Source organism: Talpa occidentalis, unplaced genomic scaffold (genome assembly GCF_014898055.3).
Source record: "Talpa occidentalis isolate TD23 unplaced genomic scaffold, MPIMG_talOcc4v2.1 talOcc4.16, whole genome shotgun sequence".
Taxonomy (NCBI): Eukaryota; Metazoa; Chordata; class Mammalia; order Eulipotyphla; family Talpidae; genus Talpa; species Talpa occidentalis.
This window is the reverse complement of record NW_023601653.1, coordinates 22,276,028-22,289,808: the sequence shown is the minus strand read 5'-3', so window position 1 is coordinate 22,289,808 and position 13,781 is coordinate 22,276,028. Positions and strand designations below refer to the sequence as shown.

Sequence of the window (13,781 nt, the reverse complement as noted above, 5' to 3'; positions counted from 1 at the left end):
GAAGGAATATAAAATAGATGTTAAGCAGAAGCAAATTAATTGCAGATGAATACATATCTGATCATCTCTCCCCTAAATATCAAACATGGTAAAAACTATTTTTTCCAGGATTTAATAAACTATGTCTCGCAGATCAAATTTGGACTGGTGCCTATTTTTTGTAAACTTTTATTAGGAACAGCCTTGCTCATTCAATTGTGTATTGTCTATGGCTGCTTTCATGCTATAATAGAAGAGTTGAACAGTTGCAGCAAAGACAAGATGATCTAAAACATTTACTTCCTGGTCTTTTATAGAAACTTTACTGACCTCTGATTGATTCTGTAGACTTCATCTCCATTGCTACTGTTTCCACTGTTTAAAATGCAGTTTATCTGAACTTACTAGATGACAACCAATTCCAAAGAACCAACAAAATTGAATCTGATCAGGAATGCTAACTATAGAAGTGTTAGCTTTTACAGTTAGAAATTATTCAAAAGTCCTATCAGTCAATTTTCAAAATACACAATCATTACAACCCTAGCTTCTGATATGGTAAGGCTGAGGAATTTAGCTGGGTTGCAGGGTGATGAGGTTGAAAAGACTTTTTTTTTAAAACATTTATTTATTTATTTATTTATTTATTTATTTATATATACAAGTATTGGGTACAGTCAGAAGTAGGGGTGGGGCAAGAGAATTCACCAGAGTCAGAGCAGAGAGCAGAGCAGGCAGACTGATGAAGTACATTGCTGAGGGGAGCAGCGGGCGGCAGGAGTGGTCTGCGCACCAGTGGGACCCTCACCCGGTGGCTGGGGATCGAACCCGCGCTTCAGAGGCTGTGGGCAGCTTCGCAACCCAGTGCTCACCGGCTGCGCCACCAGGGAGGCCCAAAAAGACTTCTGAAAAGACTTTTCAGATGATTCTGAAAGATCCCTTTCCTTATTCCCATTCCCACTGACTGTTAATACTTTTATTAACCTGACATAAGAGTCAGAAAAACTAAAATTATTGGTATTACATAACTAATATAGACAAAGTAACTGTCATTTATGTGAAAAGAATTTTAATTTTATTTAGAATTATATATTTTAAATATATTACATTTTAGACTTAGATTTCTATCAAAAAGTTTAAAATTTAACTCATTGATATGAAGATCTCATTTGACAAGAAGTAAGCTAGAGCATTACACAGGAGAGTTATTAGAGCTTTTCTAAGACATTTGATATACTTAAAAATGTCTAATAAGAACATCATTTGCATAAACTGGCTAACTTTGTTTTGAAGAAAACTAAGACCAAAAAACTGAAATCTAAAATACATATGAGGGCCTCCCCAGTGGCGCAGTGGTTGAGCGCTGGATTGCGAAGCTGCCCGCAGCCTCTGCAGCACGGGTTCGATCCCAGGCCACAGGGTGAGGGTCCCACATGGCGCGCAGACCTCTCCTGCCGCCCACTGCTCCCCTCAGCAGTGTATTTCGTCAGTCTGCCTGTTCTGCTCACCACTCTGGCTCTGGTGAATTCTCTCACTCTCCTGAGCTTCTGACTGTACCCAGTGCTTGTATAAATAAATAAGTAAATCTGTAAAAAAAAAAAAAAAAAAAAAGGTATTATCTTTAAAAAAAATAAATAAATAAAATACATATGAAAAAGTCATAATAGTGATTGAAAAAAGCACCTTCCATTCTTCTACTTTTGCGTTGACAGCTACCATGACAGGATCATCTTCTTCATTTTTTGCTTTCAGAAAATCTGTAAGCTCCTGCACCTAAAAGGACACAATTTCCAGTATTGCTACAAATTAGTACCATATATATTCATTGTATGTACATATTTACACAGACAGCCATATTTTTTAAACAGGTTTAATCCATGTAAATAGTGAATAATGTATTGATTATGATATTTATAGCGTATTCATTTTAAAGCACAAAATGAAACTTCATGGTCCAGATTTCCAAGAGTCTTTAGTAGAAAAGCCCCATAATATTAACTTGGCAGGACTGCTATCTACACATTCATTCAGGTATCAACTATGTATTATGAGGTATGTATAAATTTTGTTAAACACATATGGACAAATATATAAATATGGCACAAATATATAAATATTACAGAATAAGATCACAGATAAAAGTACTTTTTAAATTTCAAGCCAACAGTAATGAGGCAAAATGAAATCTATGCAAACAAGTTAGTCAAACAGGAATTCTTACTTGAAGACGATAATGATCATTCTCTTTTTTTAACTGGTCCATTACATTATCTGTCTGATGTACAATAGCTTTCATCCTGTTGTACTCATCAGTCATCTTCTCCATTTCTTGTACTGACTCTTCTAGGTTTTTTCTCATTTCCTGATTCTGAACTTCAATTTTCTCATTAGCTTCTGTTAAAGTCTAAGAAAATTAAAAGTACTACAGTTAAAAATAACTTAAGAAACTGAAATTTAAACTAAGTTGAAATGTAAGTCATAAGTGTCTGCTGGAGAAAAGAGAATTCTTCACAGACTGTTAGTATTAATTGGTGTTGACTAATTATATAAAATTAAATGTCATGAAAACTATACCTAAGAATCTCAACTTTTCCTAAACAATGTTCAAGATACACATATAAAAGAAAATTTTGCAATTTTGCAACTTCAAAGATGCACTATATTTCATGTTTGCAAGTACACAGTTGCAGATTTATATTGAAGAATTAAAATGTAGGACTAAATACTAAACTTACATTATTATCAAGTTGAAGTTTTATAGGAATCCTTGCCATTTTACCTGAATTTCATCCAAATATTGGACAAGTTCATAGTTTTTTTTAGATAGTTGTGATCGGTAGTCACTATCTTCTCCTCTTCTTGATAGAAGTGTTTCTTTTTGTGAGTCTACTTGTTTCTGGTAGTCAATAATATCCTGGCGAAGCTGTTCATTCTGAAGGTGGGTCAAACACAAAATTCTGCTAAGGAACTATCCAAAGATACAAAATTGTATCTTCTAAATAGTGAACTCAAAACATATCTTTAAATTCCAAGGTTTTTCCACCCATTGTAAAGTCTCACCTTTTTCTTTAGACGTTTGTTCTCCAGAAAAGGACAGGACAAAAGTAATTAGAAATGAGAAAGGTAACATAATTAAAAGTGAGAATCAGAAACTAAAGAAAATAAAAAGAGAAATTTAAGAGAAGGAGATATCACTTTGGATAACCAAGGAAAACAAGAATAATATCAACCAAAAGAAAGAACATTTTATGTTCAAAAATAAGAATTCCTAGCAAGATAAAAATGTACATGCATTATTTGGCTCAAAAAAGCCAAATAATCAGAACTTATAAGATTTCATGAAAAACAAAAACTGTTAAAGAATGCTTTATAAATTAAGATAAATGAGACAAATTATCACTTATTCATTATTAACTAGCAAAGAGTTGCTTATAAAACAGAAAGCAAAATTAACCCACATAAATGTAGAAGATGAATATAGTATTTAATGGCCTCACCTTTCAATTTTCTATTTCCTTGAGACAAAGTCATCTCATAAAATCAGTCAGTTGGGAAAAAAGTTATATAAAAGATTCCAGTTCTGGTTACAGTAAAAGCTTATGAAAAACTTTTAAACAAATATCTGTTAAACCATCATAACTACTAAAAATGTTTACCAACCTCTCTCCTTAATTTGCTGTTTTCATTTTCTGCCTCCTCATTTCGAAGAGCCAACTAAAAAGTAGAAAGATAAAATTCAGCAGTAATTCAATATAAAGCCAGGCTTTTAGCTAATCAGTTTAAATTTTAAACTCTGTTCATAAAAAAAATGGAATGTTTAACTATTAAGGACCCATTGTTGACCCAAGACAAGAATATCTAAATTTTTGAAAACCAAGGATTAGGAAGGATAGTACAAGTTTAAAAGATTAAAAGTAAAACAAGAAATAAAACTCTAATCAAAGGATACAGAGACAAAAACACTAACAGAAAAATTACCCCCTTCCCTCCATCCCAGAACATAACAATAATTTTCTGTCCCAAATCTTTATCATATTACAGTTCTCCTACGTCAGGGCTAAAATACTCTTTGCTTCCTTGAGTATTAAAATACTCAGAAATTCAAGGCAGTATAACATAATGGTTAAAAGACAGCAACCTGAAATCTGGATGAAACCCAGAAAGGCCAGGATTGGCCTTTCAATTTGCCACCAATTTCTAGTAAAGTGTAAATAGTTCTTTATTCAGTTTTCTCATCTCATATATTGACAGAAGAATTAAGTATGATGCATGATGCAATGCTCAGTGCATGGAAAAGCAAAACATTTTGAAGTATTTTCTTTTCCATATACAGATGATTTCATTCAAGTCTCAATTGCTTCATATATAGTATGGGAGAAATGTCACCACCTCATATAATAAGCATCAAATAAGTAATAATAAATTAATGCATATAAAAAGTATCTGACACATAGCAAGGATTCTACGTTATTTTTATCTATATTCAAAATGAATAACTGCAGTTCCCTGAATTCACCATGCTATGTCTTACCTCTACACCTTAGCAAAATCTTCTATTCAGAAGATGTTTCCTTAACCATGATGAACATTACATGCTCTTTTCCAGGTTAACTTCAATTACAGACCACTTCTTTTTTTTTTTGTGAGCATTTTTATTTTATGTACTTTTTACATCATTTTTCATTTTTGCACAATGTATGCATTTTCATCTTGAACCACAAGATTGATTTAGGTATCCTTATATCCTTGCATATTAATCCTAATCTACATTTATTATTTATAATGAATATTCTTGAGAATCAAGAATGTCTTTGTCCACTGTATCTCTACTATTTGGCACACTCTGTGGTATAACAAAAATAATCAATAAAATGAATGACTTGAGGGTAAGGAAGATTCCAGATTCCAGATTCCATCTCATGGAACCTAGCAGTTGGACAGGCACATACACATTATTTTCAAGGTTTCTGTGCATGTGCTAATGAATAAAGTCTAAGGTATGAATGAACAAAATACCTAAGGGTATGCTATGAATGATGGGAAGCTGACTAATAAGCTAGACAAAACAATATCCATGTAGACAGACAATCCTCACAATTCTATTACTGTATTTCATGGGTTGGATCCTCAAAAATTAAGAACTCTATTGTTCTATTATAGTTTTACTACCTCAGCTGAACAGATAATCCTCTAAAAGCTTAGTCTTAACCTTCAAGTGGCATCAATCCATATTTTTTTCACCTTGAAAATCATACACATTGTTCACTTTTAAAGACTCTTCTAAATTATATAATAAAATAGATATGTCAAGAATAAGGATTCTTTCTTACAAATCAATTTATGATGTGTTGCTTTTAAATAAAAATATCTCAAGCACTGCTATTTTCTTGAATTGTACAACCCTTTATTTCTGAGAAAACAATGAACAAAATAAAATTATCAGGATGTAACATAACAGAGACCTTCTGTAGGACGATGAAAAAGTTTCTGGGCATCCAGGAAGGGATAGTTACCACCCTTAGGTTCAAATTTTGCACTAAACTTACTGATAATTGAAGCAAAATAATACATTATTTTCTGACAGGAAATATAAATTTTTTTCTGCAAAAACAATTGTCTCCTCAAATTAAACTTAACTTTGAGTTTTTTTTATTAATAACAAGAAACAACTTAAGAGACAAACTATTTTATATAAAAGATGAAATGTCTGATTTAAAATATGCATTGCTTTACAAAATGCTGAATTAAAACAACTTCTCAAGAATCTATAAAGGCATACCTAAAAACCGAGGAATGTTATTGACTAGTATTGAATATATCATTCAAAGATTAATTTCCAAGTCTATTAATACTATAAGTAAACTAATAAAAAGAAGTATCTTTTCCCAAAATAAACTCTGGCAAGTAAAAAAATCACTTATTTATAAGTGTCTATTAATTTCTTCATACCAAATCATCATTTGTATGTTTGTGTAAAATACTCCAACGTTCTGAGAAAAATGTATCTGCATATATAAAAAATCTCCTGTTCACCAGAAGCACCATGTCCAATGCATTTTTTTAAAGATTTACTTATTTATGCATACAAGAACTGGAGTACAGGCCAGAGGTTGAGAGGATTCACCAGAGGCAGTGGGGAATAGAACAGGTAGATCTACTGAAATACACTGCTGAGCGTAGCAGCAGGCAAATCAGGAGAGGTCTGTTGCATCATGTGAGTCATCTGTAATGGGTAGGGATCGAACTTGTGTTGCAGTGGCTGCGGAGAGCTTCATAGTGCTGCATCTTAGCCCCTTGTGCCTCCAGGGAGGCCCCCCTAATGTATTTTAAAGATGTGATGATAATACAGTGATATAAAACCTTAGAGAAAAGTGTGCATCACTTCTCCATACAAACATAAAAATTGAGAGTGTTACCAATAATTTTAAAAAGCATAATCAGGTATTTTATTTAGATAAAGTTAATATTCACTGATTAGTGAGAATGGCACATAAAAAAACTAGTAACAACAAATGTTGGCGAGGATGTGGAGAAAAAGGAACTCTCCTGCACTGTTGGTGGGAGTGCAAACTGGTCCAACCACTATGGAAAAATGTGTGGAGATTTCTGGACCTACTAAACATAGAGCTTCCATATGATCCAGCAATTCCACTCCTAGGTATTTACCCAAAGGACACAGAAACATCAATTCCAAAGAGCACCTGCACCCCTATGTTTATAGCAGCACTATTTACAATAGCTAAGCTTTGGAAACAACCCAAATGCCCAAAAATAGATGACTGGATCAAGAAGATGTGGTACATATACACCATGGAATATTACTCAGCATTCAAAAAAGATAAACACATGCAATTTGCAGCAACATGGATGGCGCTGGAAGGGATCATGCTCAGTGAAATAAGCCAGAAAGAAAAAGAAAAATACCAGATGGTCTCACTCATAGCAGGAATCTAGAAAACTTAAATAAGGGACCAGGAAAATGAATAACTATAAGAAAGTGAAAATCAAAATCAACAAACAACTATGAACCAGAGACACTCTATGGGGAGTGGGGGGCAGGGAGGGGAGGGATTAGGGTCAAAATAAGGGGGGTTGCAATTGTATGGGGAATATAAAAATAAAATTTATTTTAAAAAAAATAAAGTAACTCAAGGACTTTAAAAAAAAAAATTCACTGATTAATTGTGTCTTACTTGTTCATTAACTTTTTTCTCTTTCTCCAGCTCCTTTTCCATATCCTCTAACTCTTTATCTTTTTGTTCCAGTTGCTTTTCAAGTTGGCGGATTTCATCACGTAAAAACCGAGTATCACGTCCACCTGCAGAATGCTGAGCCATCTTAAAGTAATAAACCAAAAATATAAATCAACTCCACTGTATGTGAGGATTCAAATAATCAACAACAAATAATTATCTTGATTTTAAATATTTTATAGGAAAGCATCAGATGTTTAAAGTCATGTTAGCTTAAAATTCATTTTTTAAAAAAGTTTATTTATTTAAGCTTAAATTTCTAGACTACCCGAGTCTCCCAGTAATGAAGAATTGACTGTCAACAACTCAGGCTGTTATAGCTGCTGAGCGATACTGTACAGCAAGGGCACAAAACATAGGTGATAACCGACCTAGGCTTCCTCTTAGCCTCAAAGCTCTGAAAACAGGTTATAAACCACTAGGCTATAAATCACTAAAGTCTCCACCCCAGTTACTGACCCCTGATGCTCTGAACATGCCCTTTACCTCACACCATGGAATATATAAACCAAAGTATCCAATTTTCCAGAATAATGAAAATTTTCTCTGCCTGTCTAGTACAGCACACTGCATACACATGGCTACGTGCTATTGAGCACTGGAAATCTGGCTGGTGCAACTGAAGAGCTGAATTTTTAATTTTAATTTTAACAAAGTTAAATATAAACAGCCACATTCTAGATAGCCAAGACTTTAGATTATCTTTGAAAATCTTGTAGTCAATGTATCCATTTTACTTCATATTCCTGGGTCATGGTCCAAAACATCAAATTCTTTGGTCAACTAACCTGTCTCACATTCATCCCTGCCCCATAGTTCTATTTCGTTTCCACCTTAACAAAATTTTTTTCTCATTCCCTTTTTCAAAAAGATTTCTATTTCTCTCAAAATTCCTATTCCAAGAAAACTTAGTATTTTACATTAGTTTGTTTTTTTTACTGAATCCTCCTATCCACTGCCTTCCCTTAGCTACAATTTGACCCATTTAGTACACTAATTCCTTTGGAACTCTTTTATTTGGGACATGCTCATTCTTTTATAACCATGAACCTCAATGCCAAAAGAGGTGTTGATTTACCCCAACTTGCAATTTCTAGACTATGATTCCTGTAATATCCTGCAAAAACTCCAGCTTCTTTGATTTTTACATGACACCCAGCTATCCAATACCTACCACCCAAGGTAGAAGCAAACTACCAATTTCCCAGTCACTCCATCTCAAAGTTCATTAAGAGTTTTTGGCAGAATAGGCATATGAAAAAATGTTCAACAACCCAAATGCCCAAAAATAGATGACTGGATCAAGAAGATGTGGTCCATATACACCATGGAATATTATTCAGCATTCAAAAAAGATAAACACATGCAATTTGCAGCAACATGGATGGCGCTGGAAGGGATCATGCACAGCGAAATAAGCCAAAAAGAAAAAGAAAAATACCGGATGGTCTCACTCATAGCAGGAATCTAGAAAACTTAAATAAAGGACCAGGAAAATGAATAACTATAAGAAAGTGAAAATCAGAATCAACAAAAAACTATGAAACAGAGACACTTTTGGGGGGGTGGAGGGCGGGAAGGGAGGGATTGGGATCAGAAAGGGGGGGTTGCAACTGTATGGGGAATATAAAAATAAAATTTATTATTTAAAAAAAAAAAAAGTTTTTGGCAGTATTCCTTTAAGCTCTTCCCCACCATCACCACTGCCCCCACCACCAGCCACATTCCATGCAATTTCTGCATCCAAATAACTTTCAATTTGGTCTCACTATTTCATTTGCTTTTTGAACTTATCAAAGTCTTCTACTCCCATGCCACCACCAGTAATTTCTCTAAGTGGGAATATCTACTCGATTATTCTCAACAAACCTGCCTTTTGACCTCACAGGACCCTCTCTAACCCCTTGACTCCTCTCTAACCTCTCACTCCTCTATCTTCTGCACCTCTTGAATTTTTGTCTATTCTGTTACAACTGCATAATCATCACCTGAACTACTTTATTTCCAAAACCTTCAACTGCTCTATTTACTCTATAGCAGCTGCCTGGCTAAACACTAAAACAGAAATAAACAGGCTTCATAATTCATTTAATAAATGTTCTAAGTAGTCCCTATTTTCCAAGGAGCTAACTATGTAGTGGAGAACAAAGAAACCCTCATTCATAAAAATTCAGAGTTAGCAGTAAAAGAATGAGGATTTGACTCAAATTGTCTGACTCTAGGTTCCCTTATGTCTAGCTCATTCTCTACTATATTTCAAGATTTATATGATCTCCTTTATATTTGGCCACAAATCTCCCACTGTGATTTTTACCAGGGGACCATCTCTTTAACCTCTCTATTTTCAGGCACTAAACCTATAAGCATAAAAGCTTTTAAACACATTCCATTCTTCCTCTGTTCCTACCACAAAGGAAGAAGACTCTTCTTTTAAAAGAGGAAGCTTCCATTTAAAGCTTAATGTATTTGTATACCATGCTACTTCCCAAATTCTAAGGAATCTCAAAGTATTCAGTTCCTCAACAATACACACATATTTTGACTCTTGGCTTTCTCAGAAGCTAATTCTTCTACCATACCCTTCTGTCACTAGTCCTCAAATTCCCACATGCCTTCCTGCAATTCAGTTACTAGTAATCCCTCTTGTAGAGGCAGGAAGACACAGGGCAGGATCTCTATGATCCTATTCAGACGGGTAAAGAAGAGTCAGTCCTGGAGCCCTTGATGGCTTTTCCAGGTTTTTATTGAGTTTACCAAGTACACGACATGCAGGGGTGCCGGGAGGCCAGGAGGCTGGCAGCCCTCTCAGCCCCCGGTGAATCTTCCCTCTTCCTGGACTCTCTGGCATTCTCTCGTGGTTCCATTCCACTCGCTTGCTTGCTCTCCTTCTGGTGGTTCCATTCCGCAACACCACCCTTATTAACCTGGTCTCAGCCCAGGTGATTCCCACCTACATGTCCCCACACCCTACTCCAGGTGCCTGCATCGGGCATGCATTCAGGACCGCAGGGATCCAGCATCAATCCCAATGGCGGGAGGGCAGAAAAGCCTGACAATCATTGACCCTACACTTCTGCATCACTCTCTAAACTCTAAGTTTCATGCATCTATTGAATGCTTTTATTTTGTTCACAATTGATACTCAATTCTGAGTAGAACTTAAGGTAGATAACAGGCATGTAAAATAAAGACTGAAGAAATAACTAAGAACACAGTGCATGCTTGTGATTTTTCCAGCCAATAATTGCCAACAAATCTGAAATAATTCAAAATAATAAAATTAACAATTACACCTTAGAGAATACAAAAGGACTTACCTCCAGTTCATTTTCCAGTTTCATTACTTTTGTTTTTAATTGATTTTCTATAAAAAATGAATATTTCAATTACTCAGAATTAATTCAAAACTTTTAAATTTTAATAAAATTCTCTTAAAAGATTCCATCATGATTGTATTAATAAGGCACCATAAGAGAAAAATAATTATTTTCTATCAGACCTATGAAATTAAATTTTTAGAAATGACTCAAAATAAATTGAGCATACACAATTTTGAAAATATTGAAATATTTTAATTAAAATATAAAGCAGCTCATTCTTTATTGATGAATAAATTCAATACTTAATGCCATAATAAACTTATTCTAAGGCACTTACCAAATTTTGCCTGTTCTTCTCCAGCTTTTTCAACTTCTTCCAAGGCTAGCTCTACTTCTTGAGCTTTCATCTAAACATTTAAAAAATTATTTCAATATACCTTTACCCTAGAATGTGTACACTAAAAATAAGAATTGTGCTTTGTTTCCTATCCATTATTTAGTACCTACACCTGGTGCACAAAGATGGTCAGTAAATATTTGTTGAATAGATGATTTTCTTACTTAAAACTATAATTTTTAGATTCCTAACAGTTGAAATATCTGTGAGTCCTTTTTTCCCTCTAGTTTTATATTGAGCATTGCAACTTTTCCCTTTGTTTTCCACTATCTCCCTTTGTCTATTCCAACTGTCATTATTCTATCCCATAGTTTCATATATAAACCCTTTCATAATGCTGCCTAAACAGCCTCAGCTCCCTCTAATTTGTTTTACTGACATACATTGTTTTAGCCTCCACATGCTTATTTCTGTACTCAAACAATTGTGGCTCGATACATTCAAGGGCTCCTCATTACTGATATCACAAAATACACCTGTAAGACTCTTGAGAATCTTTTCCAAACTATAGCCAACGTTTGTTTCCTCTACAACCTAATATAAACTTTCTGCACTTGTCTCCTCAAATGTAAAGAATAAGCACATTTGTAACTCAGTTTTTATGATAGCCTCTAGCGCTAGAATTTCCCTAACATTTTACCACTGCCTTCCACTGACCTAAAATTACTTATCAGTCCTTGCCCCTGACCACGTTTTCTCAGACCTAAATCTCTTTTCCTTCTAACAAATCCCTATAGTAACAGCCTGCAGTTTTCATGTCAATCTCAGGACTATGTTAATAATTAACATAGAACTCCCCTACATTATTTTAAAGCATACTTATTTTGTTTCCTTATACATTCTTTTAGGAGCATGAGTGCAGAAGCTAGCAATATTTGCAATGAAATGCTCAATCCACATATGAAGATATTTCATCTTTGAGTGCAAAGTATTTTCACAGAGATTAACTTATTTTAGAACAGATTCTTAAACTTTTAATACTCAAAGCTATTATTAAAACCTACTGCATACAAACCTTCATAAGTGACTGAGTAACTCTGAAAAGGTGTATCACATTTTCTTGACTTTCACTTTTTAGTTGATTTACTTCCACCTAAAGTAACAGAAAAGCAACTATTATATATTTTATAATCCTGAAACAAAATATAAGAAATCTTCCAGATGTATCATACTGTGATTTCAGGGTCAACTTAATCATAGTTGTACTTATATATATTTACTATCTATTAAGCACCTTGGATAGGGAAATCAATAAATTATCTGCCAATTCTTCTTGACGAGGCAGGTCATCTGGATCAACTTTCATTATTTCTTTCCAGTTTATATTAGGTGGCATCTTGAATTCTTTCACTGTGTTTTACCTTCTGTAACAGAACAGGTCGCTATTAACATTTTCAAAGTAAACAGCAATATTGATTTTGCAATCATATTCATATTTTGCACATTATATCATTCTAACACTCCACGGTGTTTAGTATGGCTCCTTCACTGCATCACAGATAAGTGTGCACAGTATCCTCGATCAAAATTACAGCAGTTGGCACAAACCATTATATATTGTACGAGCTAAATTAAGAGAAATTCCTTGTTAAAACTAATTTAAGTTTGGGCACGTAAATAACTAATGGTGCCAAGTGCAGGGTGTTTCTTAGGCTGAAAAGGAGAAGCTGGAACTAGAGGTAAAAAAAAAAAACAACAATAAATGATTGAAATGAGTGCAGGTGGGCCCGGAGAAACAGGGAATGAATTGAGAAAGTAGATGCAGTGAGTGCCAAAAGCTAAAGGGCGTGCAGGCTGCATCGTAGTTTATGGGCCCTGAGACTTAAAGGATCTGCGTGGCAAGAGATTTCCTGCTCCCGCTCATCAGGATCAAAGATCCACCCACCTAGACCATGCCTGGCAGCCAAAGCCACTAACTCATCTACCGCACCCACCAAGCCGAGCCCTGGACCACGCCTGACCGCTCCCCAGCGCGGTTCCACCCGGACACCGGATCCCGCCAAACACGTCTCGAGCCAGCACTAGCGGCGGTGGCTGCTAGGCGACACCATTCCCTCCCCAGCCAGGTCCGAACAAGGCCCCGGATGACGGGAAGACTACATTTCACGACAGTAAGATCGTGCTTTACGTTTAAAGTTCCAGGTCGGTCCCCGGACTTGGGTAGAAAAGCCTAGGCCAAGACTTGCAGTGAGAACTACAAATCCCAGAGTGCAATTCTGCTCGGGAGCTTGTGCATCCTGGGAACTGAAGTCTCTGTGAAGCGGAGGCAGCCCGTTCCCGGCGTGCAATGCGGGCGGCTGCGACGGTACCAGGGCGGCGAGGTAAAGACCCCGGCGGCGGGAGGCGCCCTGGCGGAGGCGCGTCTGTGCTGCTGACCTGCACGAGCCAGACCATGAGTGTGCTTTCGGCGGCGTCGCTCGCTGGCCCGCTGTTCCTGAGGTTTTCGTAAGCCAGCCCCGGTGGAGCCGCCCCCAGGTGAGGTCGGGCGGGCGGGCGGTCAGCGGCGGGGGAGGAGTTGTGGGTTGCGGTCCCGGCGGGGAGCAGCGCCTACCTGTGGGGCGGAAGGGCCCGGCCTGGGCTTGAGGGTTGAGGAAAACCCCACCTTCTCCACAGGCGTTTGTCAGCCTCTCCCCGGGCGCTGCCTGCTTGAAGTAGAAAAAAGTTTGAGCCTTCCTTGGTCTGAGAATCTCTCTCCATGCTGTGGAGTAGGGGCCGCGCCGAGGGTATGGTTTGGGGGAGAGGGGAGCATTGAGAAAACCCCGCCCGTCTTACCTGTCACACCTTTCCCTTCATGGATTGAACGAAGGGAACGGTGAGGAGCTGGTGTAGAGC

At 36.4% G+C, this 13,781-nt stretch overlaps 2 protein-coding genes across 7 annotated transcripts in view; one reads left to right on the top strand and one right to left on the bottom strand.

Annotated features, from left to right (window-relative positions):
• The window catches only part of CEP290 (centrosomal protein 290), a 66,017-nt gene extending 53,007 nt beyond the window's left edge, over positions 1 to 13,010 (bottom strand). For 5 of the 6 annotated variants that reach the window (XM_054696148.1, XM_054696150.1, XM_054696151.1 and 2 more), the window contains exons 1-10: positions 12,884 to 13,010; positions 12,184 to 12,313; positions 11,965 to 12,042; positions 10,890 to 10,959; positions 10,550 to 10,596; positions 7,173 to 7,316; positions 3,640 to 3,693; positions 2,759 to 2,911; positions 2,201 to 2,383; positions 1,663 to 1,752 (exon numbers count right to left, since the gene is read on the bottom strand). In XM_054696148.1, the coding sequence (XP_054552123.1) occupies positions 1,663 to 1,752; positions 2,201 to 2,383; positions 2,759 to 2,911; positions 3,640 to 3,693; positions 7,173 to 7,316; positions 10,550 to 10,596; positions 10,890 to 10,959; positions 11,965 to 12,042; positions 12,184 to 12,285 (921 nt within the window). In that variant the 5' untranslated portion in view covers positions 12,286 to 12,313; positions 12,884 to 13,010. Of the gene's footprint in view, positions 1 to 1,662; positions 1,753 to 2,200; positions 2,384 to 2,758; positions 2,912 to 3,639; positions 3,694 to 7,172; positions 7,317 to 10,549; positions 10,597 to 10,889; positions 10,960 to 11,964; positions 12,043 to 12,183; positions 12,314 to 12,834 lie in introns of all 6 variants that reach the window. The other variant, XM_054696149.1, reaches the window with a different exon arrangement.
• A 273-nt stretch (positions 13,011 to 13,283) lies between these two features.
• The window catches only part of TMTC3 (transmembrane O-mannosyltransferase targeting cadherins 3), a 34,003-nt gene continuing 33,505 nt past the window's right edge, over positions 13,284 to 13,781 (top strand). Inside the window, exon 1 of the mRNA XM_037513902.2 lies at positions 13,284 to 13,424. The gene's annotated coding sequence lies outside the window, so the exon portion shown is untranslated. The remainder of the gene's footprint in view (positions 13,425 to 13,781) is intronic.